This window comes from Rhamphochromis longiceps, linkage group LG15 (genome assembly GCF_057381845.1).
Source record: "Rhamphochromis longiceps isolate RC_006_pf linkage group LG15, R_longiceps_female_GT1.1, whole genome shotgun sequence".
Taxonomy (NCBI): Eukaryota; Metazoa; Chordata; class Actinopteri; order Cichliformes; family Cichlidae; genus Rhamphochromis; species Rhamphochromis longiceps.
Genome location: NC_140571.1, coordinates 17968155 through 17993743, shown reverse-complemented (window position 1 = coordinate 17993743; position 25589 = coordinate 17968155). Strand labels below are relative to the sequence as shown.

Genomic DNA, 25589 nt, shown 5'->3' with positions numbered 1-25589 from the left:
CAAAAGTAGTCTATAACTTTTAATGGAATTAACGCTTTGTTTGAAAACATAATTCCCAGCCCCTCTCCTGCTTTGTGACCAATGAGCTGACAGCACACTTATGACAATTCGAGTATGACAAGTCAGATTACCGCTCATCTCATTGGTTGAGGAAAGGTCGCTTACGGAGAAAATACCGGAAGACAACCGATGACCACAACAACAAGCATGGCCAACAGGGAAACAAACGCCGACACTGCGGTGCAAGTCTCGGACGGCACACTGTGCCTCCATAAAATGAAGGTTATAACAGAAAATCTGTCGCTCGCTCTCTCTGTCTTTCACTCACACAGACACACCACCACATCAACTTTGCTAAATTGCTAATGAAAAACATTAATAAGGCAGCTGTGATTGAGCAACAGTGTAAATCCAACTATTTTCACGGTTGTTGTGGTCGTGATAATTTTGTGATGCCACATGGAAAAGGCTCGGATGAGCTTTCCAAAGTTCTACAAGTTGTGCCTCCATCGCTTGTGTCCAGATCACACGCTGCACAGCTGTGCAGCAACGTCTTTTTCACCGACGTTTACGTGTTTGCGCGTGAGCAGCTGCGGTGACACCCTCACGAGCGATTGATGATCGGGAGCTGGTCGTGAGGTGTTAATCGCTTCTCGTTACCCCACGTATACTACACGACGCACGATGAAGGCCAAAATCGGGCTGATCACCAAATCGGTCGCACGACTCAAAAATCGGCTCAAAATGGGCCAAAAATCGCACAGTGTGAGCCCAGCATTAGAGCAGCAATGTTTGTTCGCTCAGAGAAAGAAAAAAAAAAGGCTGCAAAAGTACAGGGAGAAATGGGAAAAGGAAAACACCTGGCTGGAAAAGTGCACTATAAAGCGCACTGCACTGTGTGCCGGCGCACTTTTTCCATAGGCATGCTTCTATTGGTGGGCACATGAAGAACACGAGGGGCATGAAAGCTCGGGGAACCCTTTACCAATTTTTTGTCCGCCAGGCCACGGCAGAAGCAGATATGGTATGTAAACACTGGTTTGTTTTTTAAACCCTCTGGTTAAGGTTAATATGGGCATGTGCGGTGAATATCAGGGCTATGTGGCCAGAAGTGTGATAATATAATTTATTTTGTGTAATAAACAACTGCAAGGATAGATGATTACAACAAATAGATCACTAATACATAAAAGTAATACATAGATTAATAATGATGATGACTTAAGATGCGTAATCATGGGAACAAGTGGGTTTACAAACAGGAGCAGCTGATTAGCATTAGAAAAGCTGAAATAATACCTCAACTGAAGCCAACTGTACTAAATGCACTAAATGTGCACTGTTACAAGAATGATTTTGTTCTATTGTTTTCTATTAATTTATATAATTTTAAGTTAAGTAGGACAGAGTTCTTTTAAAGAAAGATTTACTTATATTCTCAAAAGTTAAGCATGACAGGCTTCTGTTTAAGAAAGAGACCTGTTTTACTGTGTTAATGTTGTCATTGTGAGCTAAAAATAAATGGCTAAATGATCATTTGTTTCCCATATGGTCATATCACAAAGAATATGCATCTGCTTAAATCAAGTTCAAGTCAAATGGTTAAAAAATAATTTCACACACAAAAAAAGAGCTACCACACTGGGAAGGGTGAAGACAACTGGGTTGCCCGGCCCTGGCCACGAGGTGTCCCTTATTTATTTTTCAGGGAGTTGGCAACCCTAGGGTCACATAAAGGTGGCATAGCTATTACCAACAGTCTCAAATTAGTACTGCATTATTCACAGGCCGCAGAATGACTTATGTTATTGTCTGGCATTTTTTGCCAGAGGAAGCTGAAAGTAGTTCACTATTTTAATCTATCTAATGAAAGAGGGTTCCTGTACCTTCATATTTTTATACATGGTCCGTTCATCCATCTATCTTCTTCTCTTTATCCAATGCACGGTGGCAGGCGGGCTGAGCCTATCCTAGCTATCATGGGGCAAGAGGCGGTGCACAACCTGGAATGGTTGCAAATCAGTTCCTGGACTAACATAGAGAGACAGACAACTCTTTGTGTTCAAATATGGCCTTAAATATATTTCATGTACTAAAAATGGCATTGCATATTCTCTTTATGCAAGATTACGCCACTGATTAACACATACTGTAAAAAGTGCAAGGTTGATTTTCAAACTGCTATTAAATAGTCTTCACTGTCTTCATTGGTAAATATAAGCCTTTGAAATGTAACCGCAATGCCCTGAAAAAGTGAGAAAATTTACACTTTAGATTTGAAACATAAAAGAAAGGTTTGGTATTTTATGGGTTTCTGTTGCTCAGACTGGTGCAGAAAGTGCTTTTTGAAAGTCATAGGAACTTTGAAGTCTTATTCATCCTTCTTAAAGTCATTCTGTTATATAACAACAGCCACAGGTCCATTTTGTGTGAACCAGAGGCCAGGTATGCTGTGGCATTTGGGCTACATCTGAACCACAATACTTGCATTGACCCATGACAAGCCTTCTTTACAACATCTGGACCACATCTGGCCCCCCTCAGCATTAGCAAGTGCAGTAAGTGAGTCATTAGTGCCAGAAAGTAACCCAGATTCAGCCAAAATGTGTCCGTTCTCTGGGCCTGGCTATAGCTTTGACTGCTTGATTCACCAGAATGTTAAACTATTGCTTTTACAGCACATTTAGGTACTTGCTAGTCAATTTCCATGCTCCAGCCTTCTGCTTTGAGCTTAGCTATTGGAGTGACCCTTTTGCGGGATGGGGGGACTCTTAAAACCTCCACTCAACTTATTTTTGGATGAAACATGAAGACAAGTCCATCCTCCTCGCTGTGCTGAGTAATGAATAAGAGATAGGCTCTTTCTCACCAACGCTGCCTGTGAGGGCGAGGCAGCATGATGTCACCCTCTCACATCAATAACAGCCTTATAATGGAAAACAATCTGCACAGCTCCAATCTCGATGGGGCTGACTTCCTCCAACAAATGAGCACCAGTCCTCCGCCCACTACACAAGGGCAGGACGTAACACTTTTGCAAACTGATTTACATCTAAATAAATACAGGCCTAGACGAAACAATGTGCGGACCCAAAAGAGAAACCGGCGTCTCTCTGCTGGGCAAGTTCAATTTATATTGCCCAATCCGGCCAAGCTGCAGGGCACGATAAGACGGGAGGGACTGCTGAATTAAAGCATTGTACAGGAGTCACCGCCTCTGGTTTGCTGCCACACTTAGAAAAGTGAACACAAAGGGACTATAGCAAATGACAAAGGGGATAAAATGAGAGTGAAGTCTAAAAAAAGTAAAAAGCACAAAAGTCAACAACCAAGAGTAAGTGCAGCCAGTACTCAACAGTTGTAGAGGTTTCAAGGGAGATTGCAAAGTGACCATAGAAACACAATGTTATACACTTGCAGGGCAACATTGGAAATAATCCATATTTTTATGCCTCCATGCTGGAGAACACTGTTGTAGCAGGCGTTGTATTTTCAGGTCGTTCCTTCACCTGTTTGTATGATACATCTGTCTCACTGAAAGGTATATTCTTGGAGTACCTGAACATCCACGGGAACTCTGAAGTAATAATACTTAGGTGGACAAAAGCCAGGTTTAGGTGTTGTGTATGTGCCTAATTCTAGTTATCATTGTCAGCATGAAAATAGTGAAAAGACTAAAACCATCAATGTGTGAACTGATTTCTCACCAAGCTCATCATCTCTTCACCTGCTCTTACGGAGGACTTAAATTTTAAACATTACATAATTCCCTAATATTATCCTTTAAAATCTTACAGCGGCGTGATTGTTGGTGGCAAAATATCAGAGTATGTCTGGAACTGCAGAACTACTTGGCTGTTCCCACATGATCAGCTCTTGGGTTTATAGAGAAAGGTCCACAATAAAAATATTCAGTTCTCTGGCAGGGTAACTAAAACTGGAAAATATGTTGCTGGTCTGACAAGTGTCAATTTCTGCTGTAATGTAAAAGCACAGCCTTGTATGATTGATTCAGGCTGCTGGTGGTGTGAGCTGGTTAGAAATTCCAATTTTTATATGTTTAAGATATTCTCTGTAATTCCTGCAACTTTCATGGGAACCTAAAACGTTAAATACAACAAGTAGAAAGTTTATCAAAAAATTCAATGGTTTTTTTTTTTCAGTTGACATATACAGAACTACTTAAAAAGATATTTATCAGTGCCATATGAACAAAAGACTCCCCCCCTTTCTTAAGTATATTTCCTTCTAGGAAGTGGAAATAAGGGAAGGAAAGAAAACTGAAGTTTGACAATACGCTGTTTTAAGAGGGTCGTTACATGTTTCAGTTAATAAGTACCACTTCACATGCTTATACTGATACTTTCAAGATAAATGGTCAATAGAAAAGACTATTTCACTTCATGTGAACTAACAATACAACAGTGTAAAAAGTCCATACATTTACAAAGAAAAGTCCTGTTTAGCTGTAAAAATATGTAATATTGTTAGATCATAAATGACCCAAAATCTTATCCTAATTTTTATTGCTAATGTTGCTGGATAACTAAATCTTCTCTCATGTTTTGATTTTTTTTCTTCGTTTTTTTAATTGTTTTATATTTCTTTATATTTACTATTGTTTCTTCCTAAAAGGTGAACTTTAATGCCATCACCCAACGATACTACTTCCTCTCTGAGGCCTCATTTGAACATAACCTGCACAAGAGGCCTCCAAAAGTCTTATCAGCTCCTCAGCCAGAACCCGGGGCATCCATAACGTGTTAATTCCATTCTTCCAAGAACATGTGGGTACAGGAGCTTCTCAGTCATGACCAATTATTGTCTGCATGCGGATGATGCAGGCCAGATCTCCTTGGACTATGTACAACTCCAAACCTGGAGCCTGTTGAAGTCATCAAACCTGGTCCTTCTGTCTGTCCATGTAGCTCATCCTACTTAGTATATTTTTATTTTATGGCATATTGATTGAAAACAAAAGTTTGTTAAATTTATGTAGATATGATTCACACCCAATAATATGTAAAAAAAATAAACCAAAAAAATCAACACGACTTTGTGAAAGCGTTTAATTATTAATAAAATTGCGTTATTCAATGTTAAGAGTAGAACGAAAATCTTTTGGGGCCCATATTTTGAGTCACAATAGTCCAGTTTGTTGTTGTAAAAACTTTCCACTAACCTTTATTTCAAAGGTAAAAGCTCTCCTTTGGTCTATCCATAGCGTAGTTTATCAGTCAGGGTCAAGCAGGGATTTGGGCTGGGGCCTTTGGGAATGCACTTAGCAAAGGTGGCTGCTGCGTCGATGTTAGTGGGCTCAGGGTGTGGGTCAAGATGACCAGTATCCGTCCACCAAGCAGTCTGGACAATCAACCACTGCCGGCCTTGTTCAGGAGAGGCTCCTAAATCCTCCCACACAAGCCTGGATTTCAAAATAGCCCCATGTGTCAAAAGGGCACTCGATAACGCGGCACAGAAATGTGAACTCTGTGTAACAGAGGTGTGTGGGAAGTTGATGAAATGGCGAGGATGGAAAGAGTGACAGAACTGGAGTTTTCACATTGAGACACATTAAACTTTTTCTTGAGACTTAAATGTCAGATTTAAGCAGTGGGCTTTTAGACCCCACGAATTTGTTGTTTTGGTTTATCACTATCATTGTGTTTCTAGCTGCAGCAGGTAGTTGTTTCATGAAGCAAGTTCAGATAGCAAAATAAGGCTGAGGGAGAAAGGCAGAATGAATATTGATTTCATACCTGCAGGATTTATAAACATGCTATTACATCTTGGAAAAGCTTTAACACCACTTAATGTTAAAATTGTAAAATAAAAAAAGTATTGATTATTTCTTATGAAAACATGAAATAATGCTAAATAATAAGCCAAAATAGTTACATCATCAATTCATCTACATTAAAGCAAGCATTCCAAACTGATCACAATTCAGTTTAATTCTCACTGGATTTGGATGGTAAATTTAATAAGGGATTTTGAGACTGTATTTCAGAAAACCTGTGAGTGTGACTGGGAAAAAGTATTTGTATAAAGTACAAATACTTGGTTACTGTACTTAAGCAGAATTATCAGGTATCTTTTTGACAACGTTATACTTTTAAGCCTTACATTTTTACAGAAATATTTGTACTTTCTACTCCATACATTTTCAAAACATTTGGGTTAAGACATATGAGAGAAGTTATTCTTTCAAGCTATTGTGGGCCTTCAAGCATCAAACCAATTTGAGCCTGAACAGTACACGAAACATGAAAGGCAATCCTAATGGTGTATCAATCACCAGGGTTATTGCATACAAAGAGATGAAAGAGATAAAATCCATACAATTTATGCATAATTTATAACCCAACAGTCAGGGATTAAAGTGGGCATCGTTTTTTATGCACAAATGTCCATAAGCTGTAGTCGTGGTATTTCAGCATCCAGCCAGCTCTACAGAAGAGGAGCAAACATAAAGGGGAGCAACACTTTTTAAGTCAAGTCATTTAAAATGCAATGTTTCTATCAGCTCAACAAATATCAGCAAACACTGTGTGCAGTTTGTCCCACAATGTGTTGCTAGCTAAAACTCCAGCTGCTGTATTTCACAAGGAGAGAAGTGAATGTGAGATAACTTCACTCAGAGATGGAGAAAGATGTAAAAAAAAAAAAAAAAAAAAAGACAGTACTGCTCAGTGGTATTTAATAAACTGAAAATTTAAAGTTTAGATGTAAGCCCTCTTTTGTTAAATCATATCTTGGATCTGAGGTGTGTATTGACTGACTTTGTGTTATTAAAGGTTCCATGCAAATACTCTGCAGTTTAGTGCAGCATAAACAGGTTAGTCTGCTGTACTGTGAGGGATTTAAAGCAAAGAACAGTTTGTTGGACTGGTGCAAAGTGGCTGTGGTGCTTGTGGTCAGGGTTAGGTTACATTAAGTGTAATAGAGATGGATTTGAAATTAAATTGATGACGCTTAGATTTATTCACAGAATTCCACCTACATACCAACTGTATACTGTCTTGTATAAAGACAGTGTGAACAGTAGACCGTCAGTGTAGAGGGTGGAAATTATCCAGGACAACTCTTACAACTGCTTGCAGTTGGGTAAATCCACTGTATCTGTACTTCTATTAAAGAATGTCTGTATTCTTTCCAGACTTTTTGCACTGGCAGTATTAATTTAATCCATTAATGTGAAAACAAACTGTAACAAATTGCCTTGACTGACAGTGTATTGGCAGTCACTCTGACCATAGCTGATCCCATGAGCACTAACCTAGTAGGTTGCATAAAGAAATCCCCTCTGCAAGAACTGATTCCATTGTAATGGCAAGCTTCATCAATCAGGCTCTTATATTTTTAGAAGAAGCTCTCATTGTCGTGTTGCTTTGTTGCCCGTGTGCCCCAGGATGTGTTTCCCTGTACAAGATCAAGATTCCTTCTATGTCATCGTTCTACCAGAGAATAAGCATCTCACCCACAACAATGCTCTCAGTTGTTGGGGCTCCTGATACTTGTTTTTCTTCCGTGAATACAAACAGACCTGAAATGGCAGTTGGATGAAACATACAGATTTAGTTGAACTCAGCTGGAAGTTATCTGATAGATGAGTTAGGATTCCTTTCCATTCATATATCCTTGGAATCTCCCAAGGCCGACCCCAGCACAAAATAATTACTTTAATCACATGAACTTCTGTATCTTAACATACAGCATATTTTAGTGTTTTATTTAATTTTTCTGCACATTACACATAAATTCTCAATGTTTTATTATCACCTTATTACAAATGTTTTTTTCTGACATAAAATTTCAACTTTTCGTGACTAAAGTTTTTGCCTTTTTCTGTTGAATGTTACATTCTTTGCAAGTCAATGCAGAAGTGCCTTAACCCTGCATTTTTTCCAGGGACCAGCAGGGGGCGACACCTGTGGTAGCAAAAAGAAGTGCTCGTTCATTAGAAGCCATTGGAAAAATGATCCTTTTCCTTCTTTGGGCTATGACCTCAGTAAACATTTGCTGAGTTGTTTGTCTCTGTTTTAAGTCTTTTTTTTTTTTTTTTTTAGAAAGAAAACAATGTATGTTCTACAAATTCTGGCTCCAGTTGGAGTCAAATAGGAGGAATAAAACAGGAAATGCTTTAGAGTGGAGCCACTCTCAGATTAACCAATCGTAACAATATGAATATCTCGTGTCCCTCAGTGTCTTAGTCACGCCCACCTCTACTCATTATGGCCATTCAAAACCTTAAGATTCTGACAAAACAACAAAATGCTCAGCTTGTGGCTCCAAGACAGGACTTGTCTAGCTAGTGGATGACGTCATCATTCTTTCATCTTTTATATACAGTCTATATTATATAAAGGCTGTGGTCTAACATTGGATGACTCACTCTGGTCCTATCACATGCCACATCCTGGATTGCAAATATCCCTTTTTTTGTACATTTTACCCCTATTGTAAAATTACCGTTAAATAAAAACAGACTTTTAATTTTCACATTTTTATGAACAATAACCTTTCTAACATTCTCACATAGCAGCGGAGATCTAGGGAAGGTTTATGTTAATACTTACAACATCTCATTAGGAATGAAATATTAAATGTCCTCACAGAAGTATAAAAAAAGCAAATCTTTGTACTGGAGGTTCTGTGGTTGCTCAGACTATTGAAGCTTTATACTATGGGACAGCTGCTGTGGCTCCTGTGTTCCCCCGCTGAGAGGGAGCCTATTTTAACAAGCCAGACCTATTGTCTTTTCCTAAGAATGACCAGAGAATGTGGCAACTCCATGGGTCACATAGTCTTTATTTGAGTGTTGATGATTGGGGTGAGGGGCAGGACGTGGCTATGTCTCTGTCATTCTCATCACCATGGGTGCACATGCCATCAGAGCTAATTACCTGCCTGGAAGGATCAATTAGAACGCCCTCTAATGCCCCCTAACAACAATGCCCCCAACCTCAGCTTTGCAGTAGCGCAGGAAGGCTGTGAGTGGGAAGTGGGGAGAGGCTGATGGTGATAACAACAATGCTTAGTAGTAAACTGTGTAGTGACACAGCTCCCTACCATCAACACACTATCGCAGCAGAAAGCCTGCACATATCCCCTGTTGCAAAAACACCTTTAACCCTTTTGTTCATTCCCGTCAACTGGATATACAAAAGTTACATACAATCCTATTCTTGTTACGGAAATTTGGAAAACAGACCTAAATAAAGTGCTTATGTTCTTCATTTTCATGCATGTTTTATTTCTGGACTAGTTCTCCAGTGTGTCTGACAGATGGCTGCATTTAGATCTAAATACAAATAAACGCTCAATGAACTTTTCCATCATCCAAAACCAATTGTATTACCTCAAACCTTCCGTCTTTCTGATGTCAGTGAAGGACACTGATAGGGTTACTAAGGTGAAATACTGCTCCTAGATCAGAGGATAAATAGATTTGAATGAGGCCACATGAGGCCAAATGTTCCACTTTAGAGAATTAGGCCTTTGGTGCAGTGACAACATGCTACCACCTAATTTCATCCAAAATCACAATGTGACTTTATATTTGTCTCCCAGAAAGAAAAAGTGTTTAATCTCATATACCGTGTATCTCATACAAAGATGTGAAACATGTATGCTTAGGTTCACTTGGACCATCTCCAATCAAGCACAATTTTATTTTCTAATGAATTCTTTATAAATCAGTAAACTTTTGTGCGAAGTGTTGTTTTTATGTCTGTGCTTCAGCAAAAAAACGAACCCTTTAAATTTTGGTATAGATCGCGATCACGTTCTAGAAAACTCTAAGAAGGGGCATCACTTAAAAAGCAGCATCATCCTTGGTGGAGGATTTGCCAAGTGTCTAAATGCCCTTCTAGTTCTCACCTTCATGTGGTAATTACTAATTAATCACCTCCAATCTGTCCAAAACATCACTCCGAGGCTTTTAACTTACTCTCATAAATTCTCTCATATCACATCAGTTTTAAAGTGCCTGCACTGGCTTCCGGTCAGCTTTAGGTATCAATTTAAAATTGTGTTTTTTACTTTTAATGGCTCTCATTTATATTCTTGATCTACCCCACCACTTTTCTTCAAGCTGGATCCTTAGTCCGTAGACCTTTTTGTTATTCTACGTATCTGTCTAAAAACTAAGTGGGACTGTACATTCCAAACCTTAGCGCCAAAATTGTGAAACACTGTAAAACTCTTTTTGGAACTTTGTGGTATTTTTGAAAAACTAGCTTAAAACTCATCTATTCAGACATTTGGATAATGTTTTTGTGTTATTGTACTCATGCTTACGTGTTCTTACGTGTTGATTAAAAAACAAAAAAAAGCTCTGTAAAGCACTTTGTGACTGACTTCTTGTTTTAAAAAGCACTGTACTGTAGCTCTAAGACTTTCATAGTATTGAGATATTGAATCCAGTTAATTTTTGGTTTCTTCTTCTTGAGGAGCACATAGGTTTGTGAATTACATTGGTTATGCCTTACTCTTTAAACAAACATCAGGTTAGTATTTAGTGGCAAAGTTGATGGCTTGGTAACTGGTGAGCATTACAGCAGCAGCATCATATCAATTGTATGCTGCTGGTTGATCTGTTGACTCTAGTCTTCTAATGTGTTTAAGTACAAAGGAAAGCCCACTGATCTGAATTATTTACCTTTCAGATGGTTTAATAAATGTTCAGTTGCTTTTCACCCGAATTTGTCCGTAACCATTATTTCATTTTGGGGTAACACTGAAATTACAGTGATGAATACCCATGTAAATAATTGTGCAAAGTGGATTATTAGGCACTTTTCAGGAATATCCAACACATAATTATGGACAGTGAAGAAAGGCCATGCTAATAAGATTTAAAACATCAATCAGTCCATCCATTTTCTTAATCAGTTGTCAGTCACATGGGGGCATATCCTGACTGGCACAGGGTGAGCGGTAGGGTACACCGTGAACAGCTTGCCAGTCTGTCACAGGATTTAAAGCAAATTACATAATCATATAATCAAATAATACATTAAGTCTGGAATCTGTTTTTAATGACTTAATTGCACAGCTAATAAGAAGGTCACATAACTGCAATAAACTGGTAAATACGTTAGAAAGGAAATCTTTTCAAGCAGGAAAGGAAGCAATGACTGAGCCACATTTCTTCTCAGGTATTTGCAAAACAAAAAGAAAACCAAGTGAAATTCAATCACGTAATATAACAAGAGTGACCTTGAGGAAAAACTTTGCTCCTGTTCTCAGTGTTGTATGATAATCTAATGACCGAATGAATCGCTCACACACATAATGAAAAATCCTTCGGTTGATCGATTAAAATCAAATTGAGTTGACCCTCAGGAGGTCAGGAGACCCAAATGTTGCTGTCCTCTATTTGGTTTGACAGCAGCCGTTGTTCCTGGGGGAGGAAGGGAGGACTTCATCTCCCCTTGTGGCTCACTCGAGGGTGACGGTTTGGAAACATCCACTTTGACCCTTGATGTCGGGGCTCGGGGAGTAGACTGTCATTGCCCACCCCCATCCGTCTTCTTAGAGGCTCGTCTCTGGCTGTTTGACCTTTCAGATGAACTCCGGACACTGTCCATGTCAGTCATGTCTTGGCTGAGAACAGAGCCAGGATCAGGCAAGATCCTGGCTCTGTTCCACTTTTTAGCAGCCTTTAGCCTAAACTGGATGCTTCATTAAAAAAAAAAATGTAGTCAAATTTTGGTAAGATAGAGTATAGTATGATTTTTTTTTCTCCTTCAAACATGCCTTAAAGCAGCAGTCCCCAACCTTTTTTGCGCCACGGACCGGTCTATGCCCGACATTATTTTCACGGACCGGCCTTAAGGTGTCACGGATAAATACAACAAAATAAAACTAGTATCGGTACCGAAAAAAAGAAGATTTATTCATAACACACCTGAAAAGACCCAGGAAAACAGAGTTAACGATAAAAACGATAACATAAATAACGCTGAAAACCAATAAAAACCCTGAAAACCATACATTTCACACCTGAGCCTCAACTCTCGCGGCCCGGTACCAAACGACTCACGGACCGGTACCGGTCCGAGGCCCGGGGGTTGGGGACCGCTGCCTTAAAGTATAGGGACACAGTATATAATATAGGTCCATAACCTGCATACTCTATCTACCTACAAACTACATATAACATCTTAAAGGTTTCTTTTATTTCAGGACAAACACTATCATTTGAAATGTGGGACAAAACTTTCTAAATATCTTGATTTTTTTTACTGAACAAAGGCAACAGCTACCAGAGCACCATATATTTCAGACCCATAGTGACCTCCGAAGTCTAACCAAAGTACAGCAGTTGCAGAGGAAGATGCATTTTGATGCCTTATTTGTAGAGCTTTCTTTAGCACATTTAAGCTTGCAGTTCAGCTGTTTTGCAAAAGTCAGTTTTTACCCTATGTCCTTTGCAATGCTTGAGAAATATGTTTAAGAATTAGAAATACTGACCATTTCAAAGACTTATTGAATCATTTGAGGTCATGGAAATTTTAAATTAAGCTTAATGAAGATGGATTATTCTCAGTGGTGTCTACTCACCTGCAATCTAATTTCACATTTTAATTTGTATTATTGATCATAGCACGTGTCACATGTTTCAGCCAATTTAACAGACACCCTGTTTTATTCTTTACTGTGATCCATTTTCAAACAAAGAAAATTGGGTGAAAATGTGGCACAAAATACTCGCACAGCCATTATAATGCAAAGCATGTTTATTTTACAGTTACTGCTGTCTAATAAAAAGGCCTGGAAAGAGAGTATGTGCTTATAATCATTTCAGTATAAACAAAATGAAGCGATACTGATATTTACATGTGGGAGGTTCAGCAAAAACTTCCAACAGGTGATGGGTAATGTCCACCATCTAGAGGCAACTCTGGGAACTGCACCACACCAATAATAGGGTTTTATGCTTTAAACTACAGTGACCATAATCGTGCAGTCAGTAATGCTGGGTTGTTGTTGTTTTGTTTTTTTTAAAGAGTTGGGATTTCAATGTTTGCAAATCCTTTTGCCTCCCAACATAGCTTTCATTTGAGCCAATTCATCTTTTTATTTTTTTGCCCATATTGGGACATTAAAGTCTGCAGAAACAGAACAGATTTGTACAGTGAGAACTGTTTGTGTGTACAGCAAAAAGCAAAACAGCACATCTTTCAAACACCAGAAGAAACAGACTAAGACTCTGTACATTATACTTATTCTTTGATTTGTAAAAGAATTTAAGTTTTTAGTTTTTCCCCTCTATACTGTACAACAGAGTTTAATTACAAACAACTAGAATCAAAATGTGATCCTGGACTCATTCCTGGTCTCAACATAATAACACTTCATGAATCTCTCTGACAGTCTTTGTCAGCAGGTTCTTGGCGGGAGTGAACGAAGCCACAATGTCTTCAATCTGTTGAATCCTAGCAATACACAAAAATGTAAAAATTTAATGTTATACTTGAAGATAATATATTATTCCTTTGACACGGTTACCTTCAATAGTAATATGCTCCGTAAAACAACGTAATTTCTGTCAGTATTCATTAAATAAACAATAGGTTTTTTTAAATCTAAATTTCTTGATTTATATTAAAATTTTACTTACGTTGTGCTTCCAATTAAGTTTTTAAAGCTCTCTACTTGCAGGACACAGAAGTGGTTGATGAGAGAGATGCCAAAGACTACCTCAAATTTGGAAAATTTCTTCAGAGTGCTGAAGACAATGCGCACTCTGGAAGAATAATTGAATGTTATACACCTCAGTATTGCAAAATGCAAAACTGCATGCAGATGTGAATGATTTTTTTGGATCAAAAAGTGGAATATTTGTTATTTCTGTGAAGCACTGTAGTTCTTACTTGGTGTCCATGCAGCTGATGTCGAGTATATCCAGCCGTAGCCCTCCCCACAGTTTCAGGAGACGCAGTTCCTCTCCCAGAAGACGACAGCGACTCACCACCAGGCTGACATCATGGAGCAGCTGGGAACAACAGCAGGCAAAATACGTTACCACAGACTGTATAAACAATAAACATACATCTTCTGGGTCTCATCACTTAAGCTAAAACAGAGTAATTTAAACTGGCATTTGTTTTAATGGCCACCAGGGGGCGATCACTGCAGATGCAACAAAAGTATGCGAGAAACAGCCCACAGGCCTGATCTAATTAAACACAGGCACTTTTCTCTAGTGCTTTATCACACGCATTCACATTGGGAGCAACTCGGGGTTAAGTATCTGACCTATTTTACATGAGCCTGTTTCTGTCCTTTGTATGCATCTGGTGTTTATTTACACTTACCTTTGGTACTTGTCTTCTTGTTGGGTATTTCTTTACCCAGCAACTTTCACCTTCAATGTACTCGGAGACCAATTTGTGAACAAGGCGTGCATGGCACTGCGACTTCTCATCTGGTAGGAAACATAATTGCTTTCAGTACATATTCTTCATAGTAAGTGCAATTAAAGGTAGCCAAAGGCCATTAATTTAGCATGGCAGGTAGGATGAAAAGAATAACCATCTAATAACCATCCATCACAGAATGCTTCTTGTACTTATTTTCTTACCATCGAGTTCCAGTTTAAAAGTGATGTGTGTTATTTTCTGCTCAGTGTCGGCATCATTACCTTCAAAAGCAGAAAAACAAAGTTATTAGAGTGTGCCTTAAAAAAAAAAAAACCCCAAACCAACAAAATTAAGCAAAATCTAAATTTTAATATTGTTCAAGGTTTGCGCAAACACTACTGACTGAGGTGCAACCATGAGTACAAGATATTCACAACTGTTAGAAACTGCTTTAAACTGTATGAGAAAACATGAAAAAAAGAAATACCATTGGCCTTTTCAAACACCAGCTGCAGATGCATGGTCTCATGGAGGAAAGTGAAGACTCTGCAGTTGTCCCTCATTTCTCTGAGCTTCCATTCATTCATCCTGATGTAAACAATGTACAAAACCAGTTTTGCGTTATCATATTTGTTTACAGGACTGGTCTAAAGCTGTAAAAAATGTTCCTGGTACTGACATATTCAGAAGGCCCATATGAATCTCCAGGTTCCTCGTTTCAGCTCGAAGCCTTTTGACTTTACTTGAATTCTGCTTCTTCTGCATCTCTAGTTCAGGTATTTGTCTTTAGCAGGAACAAAGAAAACAAAGAAGAAATAAACGAGACCGCTCAAAACTGGTAATTCTCAACATTCACTGCATAATTCAACGAAGAAGAAGAAAAAAGGATAGTTAATTTTAACCGACCTCTCATTATCAGCCGTCGTCTCAGTGACTCTCTTCATTTCTGTTAAACAAAATGAACCAGTAAAGGCACTTAGGACTTATTCAATTAAACTGACGTAAAATAAAAAAACAAATAGATGAAACTGTATTAAGTTACCTTCCTGCAGCGACTTCAGACTTGGTTTGTCTTCAAACCCTTTTTCTTCAACTGCAGCAAATTCTAAATGAAGGAGAATATGTTAGGCTAGAGCAACACATCCAACCTACTTGTGCCCCCAGAGAAAGGTTTGCTAACAGGTCATCATCTTCCATCAAAACTACTGACAACTTTGGAAATGTGCCAGCAACAAAAGCAATCACATAGAGATTTGCGGTGCAGCACCATCTTTGCGATCGATTTCATCTAGCAACAGCCAAACGATAGAGAAATACATATGTTAGTGACTGAAACATTAGTTAATATCTACAAAACGAGCAAACTCTGTGGTATATCACAAACAGGAAAGTCATGTTTTCAAAGTAGCTATACCTGTTTCTAATTCACAAATACAGTCATCCAGAGTTTTTATCATCTCATCTGCTTCCTGAATTCTTCCTCTTAACTTCTGTTGCTCCTCCTGGAAACAAAACCAAAACAAAAAACAAACCCCAAAACAAAACAATGTCAATTTCATTTTGCATTCAAAGAAGTCCCCAATTTTGCATTTTAGTGTTTTTTTCTAAATGTGTGGAAGTTCTTACCAGATTCGCCTGCAAAAGATTTGAGTACAGAACCTCCTTCAGTTCATGTGACTGAACTTTGCTTGTTTTTCTGAAGAAGTTATTTCTCTCCTTTAGTTTAGCACCGAAAGATTTCAGCTGTTGATTCAAACAAACGCCGCATTGGGTGAATTGTGGGAACAGATGCCAAATTCATGTCACACACAAGCGCACAGCAAAGGCCAATAGCTAAATAAAGTTAAATAAAATGCATTGCAATTAAAAAAATATACACTGTAAATTACTTAATGTTCATCCTGCCCAAATAAATGTAAACATATCACATAAAAAAAAAAAAACTTTGACTAATACCTTTTTATCTGAAGCATATCTCATGTCCTCCCACAAAGATCTATTGACAGTATTAAGAGGTTTGTTTAGATCCTGCATTCGCACCTTCAGCCTAGAAAGAACAAAACAGACATGTTTTTAAACTTCAATTGTAACGTATGAGATTAAACATAAAAAGAATTGTACAATTTCTAATGAGTTATAATTGTGTTTGTAAGCTACACCCAGTTTTTCCTTGTGATTTTGTCAGTTTACAGCGATACAGCGCAATTCATCTAAACCAGTGGTCCCCAACCCCCGGGCCACGGACCGGTACCAGTCCGTGAGTCGTTTAGTACCGGGCTGTGAGTGTTGAGACTCAGGTGTGAATTTTATGGTTTTCAGGGTTTTTAACGTTAATTTTTAAATTGTTTTTATGGTTACACTCAGTTTCTCTGGGTCTTACCCCGTGTGTTATGAATAAATTTTCTTTTTTTGGTACCGGTACTGGTTTTATTTTGTTGTATTTATCCAGGACACCTTAAAGGCCGGTCCGTGAAAATATTGTCAAACATGGTGCAAAAAAGGTTGGGGACCGCTGATCTAAACCACAAGTTTAGATGAATAAATGTATTTAACTACTTAATGTTTTCAGCATATTTCTGTAGGTTTAATCATGTGTACAGTATATGTTATAAAACTTGAAGTGCACATACCCTTCAACCTTTTCGTTGAGGTTAAAGACATCCGTCTCATAAACCATCTGTTTAGGACGACTGATATGTTGGTCTTTCAGTAAATCCATTGGTGAGGCCTCTGTGTCTGACAAAAACTGAAAAAACAACAAAAAGAAGTCACTATAACATAATATTTTTTTTGTGTATATATAATGGGGAAGTAATTTTTAACACAGAAGATTGACCTACTCTGCCAGGAAGGACACTCTCCCGAGGATTATGGATGACAAAGTCAATGCCGAAGAGTTTAAAGAACTCCAAGACCGTTATGGTGCCATCTTTGAGTTTCTGTAATCAAGGCATCGAATGCAGTCAAATATGAGGCAAGTGCACATTTTCAGATTTCAAATAAATCAATTTTTAAAAATAAAACTTCTTACCATCTGCACATCAACAGCACTGTCTTCAAGCTGAGATTCAAACAAGCTGTGTTTAAAAGCTAAAAAACAAAACCAAAAGAAAACAAAGATATTTAATAATAATAGTGTAAAAGGAAACATTATTTCAATCAGGAATACAAGATCTTAATGATGCCCATCAACGTCAAAGATAAGAACTTACTTGACTCAGATGCAGTTTCACATTTGATGCTGGCTGTGTGATTGCTGGAGGAATCTATTGTCTGTGTAGTCGTACGAGCTGTAGTAATATTACTGTCACACTCTATGACCTCTGACTGCAATGCACAAGAAGAAACAAAACACATGGGATAAAAGAAACCATATTAAAGGTAAATTACGTAAAACAGAGAAAGCTGACCTACCACTTCAACAGTCACACAGGATGTTTTCATTCTCTTTTGATCCTCCACATTAGTTTTATCTTCTGGCAGAAGTCTCTTTTGTCCATGAACAGGGCTAATGACATCTTCTTCAAACACAGTGTTCTCTAAAGGCTCGACCATGTTGAACTCTTGACTTTTCTGAGGACTCCTAGTGTCCAGTGCTTCTGACATATCTTCATAACTACCCAGCTCTTCATCATAAATATCACTAACATCATCATCAAAGTTGTTCAGCTCCTTGGCAACGTTGACGGTGATCGTCTTTGTATGGTCTCCTGAAGATTTCACTCTCTTTGACTCATCAGGTTTGCATTTTTGGGGCAGTTTCGGCTTAAAGCCTCCCAGTGAGATTCTTGACATAAGCTGTTTGGTCTTTGAGCTGAAAGGAGTTGTAGTAATAGCATCACTGGGATGCTCTGCTTCTATAAAACACTGAGCTCGTGCATTGTCTTCAGTGTTTACCAATTCCATTTCAGCTTCTGCCATAGTGACAGGTAACGTTTTATCTTTTGAGTTTTTCCCCAGGTCTTGTTCCAAATGATGCAAAGGTGCAGTGCAGTTATCAGTTACGACTACACTGGGAGCTGCACTTATCATGTGACTCAAACGCCTTACTTTTGACTGAATATCAGCTAAACTGATTCGTCTAGACTTTCGTGAGCACAATGCATCCACATCCTTTCCAGGAACCTTGGGTGAACTTTCCATATCCTGTGATATCAGACAAGCTGTAGTTCTTGGTTCAGGTTCTTCTGTGTTCTCCCTTTCATTTGAGTTAAGAGAATCTGGCACATTCATAATTTCCTGGTCATCAGGATTGGATAACCCCAAATCACCACTCCTCTGTGATGCAATCCCAGTTTGCCGCAAATGGTCTGAATTGTGATCTTGTGTGGAGGACAGGCGCTGAAGGGGGTCATCTGTGCACGTCTGACCCAAAATGCATCCTGTTTGAGCTTCAGTCATATCCATGCTCAAATTGATTTCTGTACAGTCCATCATGGTTGTACTTACTGGCTTCTTTATGAAAGATGAAACCAAACCTGGAGCTTCACTTTCAGTATTCATAGCAGGTTTCTGTGTTTTAAGCTGTATCAGTATGTCCCTTGGGTCAGTAGCTTTTTGAGGGGATGGTATATCATTGTCCTGTGATTTAATATCAGTCCATGGGTCACTTGTGTTTGACAAGTTTTTAAATTCTTGATATAAATCATGTGCTGATGAAGATATGTTTCCACGCAGACCACAGGCTTCACTATTTGATTTCTCTACTTTAAAAGAAAAACCCTGGATTTCCTGGATGGGCAGAACCTTTTGCAATGGTAGAACCAGGTATGGTGCAGAAACACTTGGAATACTTTCAGTGAGGCACTCTGTCATATCCATTGCTCCATCATTTGCATTGAACCTCCCCGTTTTTTCTTCGGAGGTAGGTGGAAAATCCACATTTTGATGTAACTTCTTGTCAAAATCAGTGGCAATCTTTACAGTGTGACTTCGTGTCATATCCATCGCTGCATCATCTGTACTGAACCTCACAGTTTTTTCTACATTGAGAGGTAAACTGTGATCTGACAGCAACTTTACATCGGTGGCAATGTTCACCGTGTGACTTTGTGTCACCTCCATGGCAGCATCATCTGTACCGAACCTCACAGTTTTTTCTCCAAGAGGAGGTAAAAGGTCTGAATTGTGATCTGACTGCAGGTTAAGGTTGGTGGCAATGTTCACCGTGTGACTTTGTGTCACCTCCATGGCAGCATCATCTGTACCGAACCTCACAGTTTTTTCTCCAAGAGGAGGTAAAAGGTCTGAATTGTGATCTGACTGCAGGTTAAGGTTGGTGGCAATGTTCACCGTGTGACTTCGTGTCACCTCCATGGCAGCATCATCTGTACCGAACCTCACAGTTTTTTCTCCAAGAGGAGGTAAAAGGTCTGAATTGTGATCTGACTGCAGGTTTAGGTTGGTGGCAATGTTCACCGTGTGACTTCGTGTCACATCCATGGCAGCATCATCTGTACCGAACCTCACAGTTTTTTCTCCAAGAGGAGGTAAAAGGTCTGAATTGTGATCTGACTGCAGGTTTAGGTTGGTGGCAATGTTCACCGTGTGACTTCGTGTCACCTCCATGGCAGCATCATGTATACTGAACCTCACTGTCTTTTCTCCATTAGCAGGTAAGAGGCCTGTGTCTTGGTGAGACTGCAGTTCTAAATCACTGACAATGTTCACTGTGAGACTTTGTGTAACTTCCATAAGGGCATCATTAACAGGAACCACTGTCTTCTCTTTGCAGTCATTGTCCACATCAAGCTTAACCTGAGAAAGACAGTATAGCAGAGCACATGTGTTCATGAAGATATGTTTCCACACAGACCAGAGGCCTCACTATTTGATTGACTTTTTATGACATCTCAGGTTTGTAGTAAAATTAAAATGTCTTACTGAAACCATATAAACTTGATAAAAATAAAACAAATGCCTTTAATGTAAGCAAATATTGACCAAAATGACCCTGTCTCTTTAAATTTATTTGATCCTTTGTTAAAACAAAGGCATTATTTGGTGCAGCTACCTGAATAAAACTAACCACAAAAAGATCAAGACATGTTTATGCTCACCTGCTGTCTTTGCACCTTTGTGTTTCCAGAAGTCTTCAGGAAGTTTTCTTTACCTTAAGGTGGACATGGTAAAACTGAGTGAGAAACAGCTACCTGACCATAACTTCAATATATAATAATTATTAAAACTTAACTGAGGCACTCTGTACATTTTCTATGTAAAAAAAACAAAACAAACAAAAAAGCCCAATAACTTTGCCGTTTTCATACCTTTACAGCTTGATAATCCAGTTGCTTTACTGTTCTGCCAGTCAGCTTTTCTGACATTACCACTTTGGGCGTGTATGCTTTGCGTGGGAAAATGATCCTGAAGACGGGCATCTGTAGCTGTGCCTGCATCCCCTTCCAAAATGTAGCCAGTTTGAGCTTCAGTCATGTCCATGCTTATGTCTGCTTTGGGACATACTGCATTTCCATTAGAATTCATTTTAGTAATCATAGGATTAATGCTGGAGGAAGCTGTAAGGTTTTTTGACCCTGGATCCAAACTATGTGCTGACAAAGATGTGTTCCTAGGCAGATCACATATTTGACGGTCTTGTTTCTTCTCAGAATTTACTGAATTGGATGCTGAATTACTGGCAGTGTTGGTAGTGAGGCCATAATTCTTATCCATAATACCGTCATCTGGAGTGAATCTTAAAGTTTTCTCTTTAGCAGGTAAAAAGTCAAAATTTTGGTCAGACTGTACTTGCAACTGGTGGATATTTACAGTGTGACTTCGTGTCACATCCATACAGGCATCATCTGCAGAAAATCTCACTGTTTTCTCGCTGTAGTTGTTCTCAATGTCAGGTTTGTTCTGTGGATGGGAAAGGAAATACTTTGAGTATACAGCAAAATATCAACCTTGATTTGGCAATATGTTCTATCTTCCAGACCAGCTAGAACAAGTATTGCGTTGAAAAATAAAAGGGGAAAATATTTAATCTCACCTGATTTTTTAGTGCCTTTGAAGATGAAGCTTCAATGCCTAAATGTGGAAATGGGTAATAAATAAATAGATTAGCTAAAGAAACCAGAACACTGCAAAACTAGTGAAATCATTAATTAATTGGTTGAAAATAAATAAATAAATAAATAAATAAATAAATAAATAAATGAGAATCTGTTTTGGAAAATAAATTTCAGGAAATTAAATACAAAAGCATTCACATGACCTGAAACGAAGATTTAAAGTTTCTGTCATTTCCTTTTTTTATTCTTAAGCTCTGGTAGAGTAACTTTGTATGGATTACAGTTCAGTTTTGCTTTTCCCCCCTCTCTTACAATAGGTCTTGGTTCAGCAATTAAATTCATCTACTGTCTGAAATTGTGTTTAAGCTCCTCCTCACTTTAGATTACCCTTTTCCCCCCTCTCAGAAACAACAGGGTTCGAACAGCACCTTACCTTTATGGTTAGATGATTTGAGTGCTTCACTTATCCGCTGTCCTGAAGTACCATCTGCTTTCTTGAGACAGTGGGTGTACATGTCTTGTGGTGGAAAAAGAAACTGAAAAGGATCGTCCTGCACACCTTCCAAAACGTGGCCAGTTTGAGCTTCTGTCATATCCATGCTTAGTTCAGGACAGATGATAACGGCTTTAAAAGGCTCTCTAACATTTTGAGTGGTATTTAGTGGCAAGTTTTCTTTATCAATATCTGCTGATTTTTCCTCTGGAACCAAGGGACCACAGGCGATGTTTACTGTGTGACACCCAGTCATGTCCATAAACTCGTCATCTGCAGCAAACACTACTGTCTTCTCTCTGCATTCGTTTTTCGCATCAGAGCTCACCTGAAGAACAGAACACAAACAATTACTACATGCCAACCAAAACTTTACTTTGAAATAACAATTATTAGCATTCAAAGACAACATTTTAAATCTATACTATGTTACGAGCAACTAAAGACAAAACCTCCCATGCATGACTTGCTTATATGTTCTATTTCATCTAAAAGCAAAGTTTAAAAAAAAGAAATGCCAAACTTACCTTATGTCTTTGATGAGGAGCAGGTACGAGAGGATTTATCAAGGACACTTTATCTGATAATTAAAAGTGAAATGAAATTAAGGCCATTTGAAATTCCATTCAATTAGCATTAAAACTGATGAAGCATAAAATTCATACAATGCATACAGGGATAATTTCCTTGCTCTAGTATTAGACTTTCATAAAGTTGTGAGCCTAGACAACAAGATATTTATGAAAAATGGTCTACATTAAAGGAACCGTGGCAGAACACAAATTTGTCGTCTCTGCTTGGCATCCCATATTTTCTTCTTATCACTTATAAGCTGATGTATAAATGCTGAAGAGTTGTCCTTTAATTTGAGTGACAGACATAAATGTGATACCTTTTGGGTTGGTTAATCCTGATGCTTTACTGCTCTGCTGCCGTTTCATCTGTGAGTGGGTGTACATGTCTTGAGTAGGAAAAAGACACTGGAAAGGATTATCGTCATCATCACAGACTCCCAGGATGCGACCTGTCTGGGCTTCAGTCATATCCATGCTCACATCATCTTCTGGACAGAGTGCACTCCTGTAGGAGGATTCTCCAGTTTTCCTGGTGTTATGTGGTGTCTTCTCCATCACAGCAGAAACGGACACTGGAACTTGATTTTCTTTATCCAAATTAGGCCTTTGTGTTTTAATCTGGACCAGGGAGCCTTTTGTTTCTTCAGAGGATGCTTCAGCAGGAAGAGTCATCGTTATGTTTACAGCATTAGTGCTCTGGCCACTTGGTTTAGACAGACTTGCAAGGAAGTTTTCAAATCCAGGATCCAAACATGACAATGATGTGCTTACATCGACATTTCTGCCTGTGGATAGTGGTGGGACTGTGGCTTTATCATTTATCAAGCGATTTTCTCCAAGAACTGGGAAAATGTCATACTTGTGAAGGGGTATATCTTCAGGTATGTCTGCAGCAATATTTATAGTGTGGCTTTGGGTCATGTCCATGGCTGCATCTTCTGTGGAAAACATCATTGTTTTTTCCCCAAAGTCATCTCCAGTGGCCTAATAAAGGTAAACAACCTTTGGTCAGTTAATGGGAACAACAAATGTTAAGTTAAAATACTTCTGCTATTATTAAGCATTATAATAATGTAATAAATGCAAATATCGACTTCAAATTTACCTTATCCTTTTGTTGGGAAACATGTAGAGGAGCATTCAAAAGAGTTTCCATACCTACATTTGGAGACCTGAATTTAGTAACAGCAATCTCTATAACTATCTAACAGATAATGTGGACAGTACATTGAAAACAATGATCCTACCAATTATTTCACTCCCATCTTCAGTGACTCCCTCTTGCACCCTTGTACAAAAAAATCCAAAGCATTTATGTGAGAGATTTATTTGACTCTTTGTGATAAGACTTGAAATTCACATGACAGGCTGGACCTTAATAGCTCATTTCACCTTACCTATTTTGTGTGGTTGTTGCTCCTGCTGTAGAATAACATACAATATAATTATAAAAATTACAAAAAGTTTTAAAAATTACATTCTTATACATAATACTACATTACATACTTGCTGTTATTATTTCTTGCAAAGGGCTTCGGACAGGGGAGGCATTTTTGACATCCCTATAAAGAGAGAAGCGCTGATTAGGTCACCTTGTGGTTAGGTACTTTTTGTAAAAGGAGCATTTCTTCGTGTCTCACTTAGAAAACAGAAGGACGTCATTAGCAGGGGCAAAACTGACTCGTCTTGAATTCCTCTTTTCCACTGGTTTGACACGTTCCACCTAAGAGGAAAAAGGCTAAATTATATCACCACTTTTTAATTTTTAAACCTTAAGGGTGTCTACTGCCACAGGGAGTTGGAAATCTTATATCAGACTCTCTGTTTACCACATTTTCTTGCTGATCTTGGTCAGGGAACCTGGCTGATTTCCGTGGTGCTTTTAAAATCTGAAAATTACAAGGTGCAAACAGTTTAGTTCATTTGTACAGAAATAAATAAAATCACACCTCTGATTAAGATACTTACCGAGGAAAGGCGGCGCCTTGAAAATCCACTGCCTTCACTGTAACACAAAGCATGAACAATAAAACTATTACATAAATATCACAATACATTTGTTAACATAAGGTGTAAAGTAGGAATGCCTCGATATCAATGTCCTTTTTATTTAATACAGTAATTTCGCACTCACTTATTTTTTGGAGGATCCAGAGGCTCCATCGTCAACTGTACGAATATAAAATAATGCTTTATATAGAAATCATTGTTTCTGCAGTGTCTTCCTGAAACCCAAAATGTTGCTTAAGAAGCATTTTTAATTTGTCCTGGGTATTTGGGATTAGCAGACATGATAAGTGTAAAAATGAAGCATTATCTTTGGACACAAAAACAATTGTTTCTAAAGTAGTGGCAATGGTTTTATTTGACAATAATTACAATAAATTCACCACTGTTTAACAAAGTTTAAAAGACTTTATTAAGCAGAATGAAATGCTGGGGTAAGACCTTATGAGCTGTACATGAACAAATGCCAACAAACAGTTATTGCTGCTAAGGTGGTTCTGGAAGCTCCTGAATCTCGGTGTGTAGTTGCACAGAGTCCTGTGCAACCTTTCTTTTTCACATGACCGTAAGTTACAACCTTGATTTAAAAAAAAATTTGAAAACTTAAAGTTACTACGCCACACCTGTCAGGTGTGCAAAAGTAACGCCACTGTTCTCCAGCAGCCATGAAATGGGAAACCACCACTACACTGTCATTCAATTTACCAAGACCTTATGAACAAATGCAGCTCGATAAATACTGCTAACGTAACTTATTTGAAATAATAAACAAAGCTAGGCAGCGTTCTGCATTTCCCCTTGTAAAAATCATATTTTAAATAGACAAACCGATAACCACTAACTCTGACGTTACTATTAGCTTCCCATTCACGTAATCAAACAAGAAAACAACCGAACACCAAAGAAGCATTACGGCGCTTACCTTGCTATTGTTGATTGTGATGTTGCGGCGTTCTAAGACAAATACGTTTTTTATTATTACTTCTTAACTAACTTGAAACCATTTTCAAGTCGTTTATCTTCAACCACATTGCATACGATACGTAACAATTTTGAAGCTAATGTGAACAAGTCTCGATGCTAACGTCTTGAGTTTTGAATTTAGCCGCCTTCACGCGTGCGCACTGAG

At 38.4% G+C, this 25589-nt stretch overlaps 1 protein-coding gene across 1 annotated transcript; it reads right to left on the bottom strand.

Annotated features, from left to right (window-relative positions):
• Positions 1-12725: 12725 nt before the first annotated feature.
• Positions 12726-25579, bottom strand: knl1 (kinetochore scaffold 1). Its single transcript, XM_085382110.1, has 32 exons — positions 25383-25579; positions 24588-24622; positions 24422-24458; positions 24283-24342; positions 24094-24176; positions 23960-24015; positions 23851-23875; positions 23701-23741; positions 23559-23611; positions 22771-23437; positions 22406-22458; positions 21819-22206; positions 21364-21401; positions 20639-21230; positions 20429-20481; positions 17784-20126; positions 17582-17696; positions 17401-17459; positions 17210-17308; positions 17000-17115; positions 16326-16416; positions 15996-16112; positions 15784-15871; positions 15412-15474; positions 15276-15315; positions 15049-15153; positions 14857-14957; positions 14591-14650; positions 14325-14434; positions 13881-14002; positions 13628-13753; positions 12726-13442 (listed from the first exon to the last, which is right to left on the bottom strand). The coding sequence occupies exons 2-32, from the start codon at positions 24614-24616 to the stop codon at positions 13346-13348; spliced, it is 6027 nt and encodes a 2008-aa protein (XP_085238236.1). The 5' UTR covers positions 24617-24622; positions 25383-25579; the 3' UTR covers positions 12726-13345.
• Between the last annotated feature and the right edge of the window lie 10 nt (positions 25580-25589).